The following is a 6,070-nucleotide window of genomic DNA, read 5'->3' on the forward strand; positions in this document are numbered from 1 at the left end:
GTTGAGTGAAAGACACGCTTAGTAAAAATCACGAAAGGTTAAAAATACTTTGTCATTTGAATAGTTAGTTACAACTTTCTCTACTTTGTCAAAAGCAAATATAAAACCGATAAGATGTGTATAATAAAATCCTATTTACCTATTATTTTTATTTATCCTATTTTATGTCTATACATTAAAATGTATAACATTTTAAAAACATGATTAGCTTAGCTTCACGAGCCCTTCTAGCAACACGTTTTGCAAGAAAATAATTTTGGAATGAATAAAATTCGATTTAACGAAACAAGTATCCTAAAAACTGCAAATTAATACGAGCAAACATTTTTGAGTAACTACTGGTAGGTTTGAAACTCAGTTTGTAGCTTTTTGTATTAAAACGCAGCAACATTGTCAGAAGTGCCGTCTCCTGTGAGCAAATCGTTCGCTCGATCTCGCTCTGTCGATCGGGTCAGGTAGTGGAGGCCATTTTCTTCTTGTGAATGTAACAAAGTATTTTTGATTTTTTTGTTCAAAAGCAATAGTGTAAATGTGTGTCTGCATTAAGTGGCTTTTGTGACGTGTGTTTGTGCTTAAAAATAGAGGATGTACGTGTTTCAAACGAAATTGTGTTGACCTGCCCATTTTTACACGGTCGCACAAGCAGGCATCGATTAGTGCAAGGCAGCCTCTAGTATCGAGGAATCGAGGCGTTGTAATAGTTTTTTAAGTCCGCCATGGGCAACAATGCTGCCACCGCCAACAAGAAGGTGGACGCCGCCGAAAGCGTCAAAGAGTTCCTTGACCAGGCTAAGGAAGACTTCGAAGAAAAATGGAAAAAGAACCCTACCAACACCGCCGGACTGAATGATTTCGAGCGAATCAAAACGCTCGGTACGGGTTCCTTCGGCCGCGTCATGATAGTTCAACATAAGCCCACGAAAGAATATTATGCTATGAAAATTTTAGACAAACAGAAAGTAGTCAAATTGAAACAGGTCGAGCATACGTTAAACGAGAAGCGAATCTTGCAGGCGATCAATTTCCCTTTCCTCGTAAGCCTTAAGTTCCATTTCAAGGATAACTCCAACCTATATATGGTTTTAGAGTATGTTCCAGGCGGAGAGATGTTCTCCCATTTGAGGAAAGTAGGTCGCTTTTCAGAGCCCCATTCGAGATTCTATGCTGCACAAATAGTGTTAGCATTCGAATATCTACATTACCTCGATCTTATATACCGTGATCTCAAGCCTGAGAATTTGTTAATCGACTCCCAGGGCTACCTGAAAGTGACCGACTTTGGTTTTGCTAAGAGAGTGAAGGGCCGCACATGGACTCTGTGCGGCACCCCGGAGTACCTCGCGCCGGAAATCATTTTGTCCAAAGGCTACAACAAGGCCGTGGACTGGTGGGCGCTGGGTGTCCTCGTCTACGAGATGGCGGCTGGTTACCCGCCGTTCTTCGCCGATCAACCCATACAAATTTACGAGAAAATTGTATCAGGTAAGGTCCGCTTCCCGTCACACTTTGGTTCTGATCTGAAAGATCTCTTACGCAACCTTCTACAAGTAGATTTGACAAAACGATATGGCAATCTCAAAGCGGGTGTTAATGACATAAAAGGGCATAAATGGTTTGCTAGCACCGATTGGATAGCCGTTTTTCAGAAGAAGATTGAAGCACCGTTCATACCTCGCTGCAAAGGACCCGGCGACACTAGCAATTTTGACGATTACGAGGAGGAGGCATTGCGTATCTCATCAACAGAGAAATGTGCAAAAGAATTTGCTGAATTCTGAGCGATTAATTGGTGCCTGTATGTGGACAGGCCCGAAAGAGAGCATTCGGTATTTATGAATGGTCCGTGAATGTAGTCACAGCAGTGAAGTGTGCATTCTATTGATGATGGTCTTGGGTTGTTATAGACGTTAAATCGCCCCCAAGCTGTCACATTCACATATAACTCGGAGTGCAAGCAACATGATAGGTGTACTGATTTCTGATATTTTGGTGGAGTTTATTTGCTTAGTGTCCTTTTAAGTCGATAGAAGAGTAGATAAGGAATGGTATTCCTTGTCTATGTGATCCCCACGATGTTTGTACCATGGTGTAAAATGTGATTTTGTGCACACAGTTCAAAATAGTTTTTCATTCAATTGCTTACCATAGTACTGATAACTGATAACATACATGTTTGTATTTTTTGTAAATTGTTCAAAATTATGCTATGTTTGCTGATGAGGTTTTTCTTCTTACTTTTAAGATCAATATGTTTGTCAGTTAATTGTTTAGTATGGATTGCACTGTTGAATTGGTAAGCTATTTCAGTCACTTTAAAAGCTTTAGCGTTAAAAACAATTAATTATATGTAACTAAGTCCTTATGGAATGTTCTAGTGTAGGTTTTAACTTTTTTTTTTGACTTTTTGTTAATATTTTTAATTTATGAAATGTTTTGTTGACACAATTGATATTTTAACTGCAAGATGAGAGATTAACTTATTTTTGTGTAGTCATGTTCAGTTGTGCAAACATGTTTGTGATCTGATGTGAGAATTTGTTTGGTATTTAAGTGTAATTTGTATAGTTCCTTAATTATTAGGATGCAAGTTCATTCTGTAAATGAATTAAATGGCAGCAAAGTTTTATAATCTGCCGTAACACTTATTGATAACAACAGTTATCAAAAAGCAATAACTTTAGTAATTTTTATTCTGTTAAAAATCAGTGTTCAATATACAATTGTATTAAGCACAAAATTAAAGAGAGAAATTTTTACATTTAATACATTCTAACAATTTATAGATATTGTCCCATATTTTATAGGAAATGTTGTCATTTTGGCAATGTTGCCAGATTTTAAATAATTCCCTTTTTGTAATTATGGGGCTGGTGTTACCAATAGGTGTGAAATTAGTCCATAACTTTTGGCACAGCTCATCTAGAATGTTCTTGGAATGGTAAAGGTATTGCTGGTTCATCATATTGTTTTTTTTTTAGCTATTAGATGTAGGACTTTGAATCCAGGCTGTACAAATAATTATCTAGTTATTTGTAGTGAAATTTACATTATGAAAGCATTGTGTGTTTGTGGATTAGAATCATTAGAAAGAATTTCCTCATGTTACTTAACAATTTGATATGTATTCAGGTCATATCGCTAAATAAAAGTACATAGCTAAATTTAGAATGTTCATATTTCATTTAAATTGTCTTAATAAATAATTTTAATATTAGTCATATCAGAGTTACTACTTAAATATTTATTCTAAAGATGTCCATCATAATATGTAGGTTTAGCATTTGACCAAACGCTTTGTCTATGTCTATATTTGTAACACATTTAGATTTTAATAAATATTCTACACACTATGTTTTTGCTTATTTTAAAATTGATGTCTTGAATTGTGGAAAATATTAAGAGTTAATTTTAATATATAAAATGTTATTTTGCGACTTAATATATTGTTATACTGGTGCCATAGATTTTTTAGATGTCATTGTGTAAATATAATCTTTAAGGTATTTTTTTTTTTTGTTAATTTTATTACATTAATTCAATATTTCTGCATCACACCAGTTTAATGGCCGCTATTGCTTCAACATTTAACTGCACAGTTTGTAATTAGCTCTACGCAAACAAGTCAAATGGTTAGAAAAAAATGATTTAATTAAAAGTATATGGAATCTAAAATCTAATAATATTATACAAGAAATATATATGGTAAAGATTAAAATTGACAGAAAAAATAGAAATATATTGTAGTTGATTTAACTACTAGATAATTGTGAAATCTTTAATAGTATGTAGGAGTTCAAAGCTGTTTGTTTTCTCAGTAATTTTTTAAATATATTTTTTTTTCACTTTTTGTGCTAAAGCTCTTGATATTTGGTCACCATCTGGCAAGAAATTTTAAAGCATTGTTTCACATAAAAATAAGTCTATTTTTAATAACATTAAAGAAAACTGATGTCAACCCATCCAATGAAAAGAGTTTTGTCATGGAATCCCTTAGATGTAACTCTTTTCATTATATGTCTTTTCTTCTGTTTATTGTTATCATTGTATATAAATAAATCTAGAGTGAATGTGTTCCCATTAGGAGTTTCAATATCAGCTTTTCGGTATGTGCAATTCTTCATTCCATTATTGACATTACTCATTTTCATAAATCTGACACTATTAATGTGAACTTACCCATTTTAAATTTAAAAATACATGTGACCCTTTGTGTAATTGAGATTGTTCTTTTATAATCTGTGTAACTTATAATGTTAAAATGTTCACATTTAGATCTTATTGTATTGAGTGCCTATAGCATTGATTCAAATGTAAAAAGTCAGTCGATTTCAATAATTATTTGTCACCATGTATTGATCTTCCATAAAATTACGATGAAATTAAAAATATCGATGTAACAGTATTAATGTTTGATTAATTTTTAAACAACCTTTACTTTGTTATATTTTACAGTTTTAGGTAATTAGAGGTGAGATGTCTCCTTTGTTTAGAAACTATAGATATTAGTTGAAAAAGCTATAGATAAATGTGCTCCTCCTTATAATCGTAGTTAGTATAGAGAAGTGACCATTGCCCTAAGACATCCATTTGCAGATGCGTTGCCTACCATTCCCACCATTCCCATCTCTTCCTTATAAGAAAGGGATAGGAAGGAGAAGAGGAGTAAAATTAGGCCTTCAGCATACACACTCGCCAGACGAAATGCGGATTTGCTTCCACTTTACGCCTGTGTTCTATATCGGGGCATTACACCGATTGAGCCGGCCCATTTAGTTTTCTATTCAATCATAACTACACTACGTATACTTCTGGTGTTATATTTATGTGGAAGTTGTCAAGATGAAGAAAATATTATATTGGCAACGGAAAATTTCGCAACACATTTGGCAGTTACGTTGGAAGGGGCGACCGGGGAGAGTTAATATGCGGCTTCCTCATAAAATGAGTTGGCCAATGTCGGAATAGTCCCCTTGGCGGTGAAACAATGGTTTGCATTAATTCTTTTGTCCATCCATATAAAGTTTTTAGTCTAAAGGATTTTTATTTAAAATGCATATCAAAACAAAGTTATAGGAAATCTTAGATATTTATTTAATGTAAATCTTTGAAGAGTGAAGCTTTAAATACATTTTTATAGTTCAAGAAAACGTGCATTTTTCTGTGTGAACTTCAAAACGTGTTGAAATTGTATAAAATTGACTGCATTCCAATAAGTAAATACTTAAAATATGCAGCGTAGTAATAGCATTTTTAGGTCAAATATTTCAATAATATAGATAGAAACATTTGATAGTTATGTCTATAAGTAGAAATTAGTTTAATGACTGTTTTTTTTTGTTATTTTAATTAGTAAATATATTTATAGTGACTGATTGCTCCGTTCAAGCGGCGAATGTAACAAAATATCGACGAGTCAAGGTTGGATTTGAGGTCGAATAAGTTGGCGCTCACAGTCTCTTCGTTTTAATTAAGTATACTTTATAATATGATCTAAAAAAAAAAAATGTGGAATGTTAATTTAAAACATGTCTTTTTTCAAGTCGGTACTTCATATGAAATGGACGTGTGACTCAATATTCCACAGGTTTTGAGGGAAATCTTGTTAGTAATTATTTAGATCAAGAAAACTGGTCGCTTAACCTTATTTAGAAATAACAGGAAAATAAACATTTTTGGTTTATAAATAACAGGATACTCTGACATAATACTTGAGCGTTTTAATCTATAGGTAAGAGGCAGTTACAGTGTTTACTTACTTTGAATGCTAGAAAATAAATTGAAAATCCTTAGTGTGTTCCTGAAGTGAATACCGCGCTAAGAATTACGGTCCTTACACAAATAAAACGCGACCCGACCTTTTTGTAAAAGGCATTTCAAGGTTATAAAGAGGCCATTACTTTTTCGTTTATATTTGGCGAATCCCTAAATTCCGAGTGTATTACACAATCCGCATAAGGCGAGCCAAAACCAGTCTATTCAAATGTATACGTGTGTAATTTAAACTAATGTAACGTCGGCTAGAACGCCTACACTGGGATTGTTTCGGCATATCATGTAGTCTAAACAAACT

At 33.5% G+C, this 6,070-nt stretch overlaps 1 protein-coding gene across 1 annotated transcript; it reads left to right on the forward strand.

Moving 5' to 3' along the window:
• Positions 1–409: 409 nt before the first annotated feature.
• On the forward strand, positions 410–2,240 carry LOC106708672 (cAMP-dependent protein kinase catalytic subunit 1). Its single transcript, XM_014500207.2, has one exon. It carries the CDS (start codon positions 717–719, stop codon positions 1,776–1,778), a length of 1,062 nt encoding a protein of 353 aa, XP_014355693.1. The 5' UTR covers positions 410–716; the 3' UTR covers positions 1,779–2,240.
• Positions 2,241–6,070: the final 3,830 nt, after the last annotated feature.

The sequence above is a fragment of the Papilio machaon genome, chromosome 11 (assembly GCF_912999745.1).
Source record: "Papilio machaon chromosome 11, ilPapMach1.1, whole genome shotgun sequence".
Taxonomy (NCBI): domain Eukaryota; kingdom Metazoa; phylum Arthropoda; class Insecta; order Lepidoptera; family Papilionidae; genus Papilio; species Papilio machaon.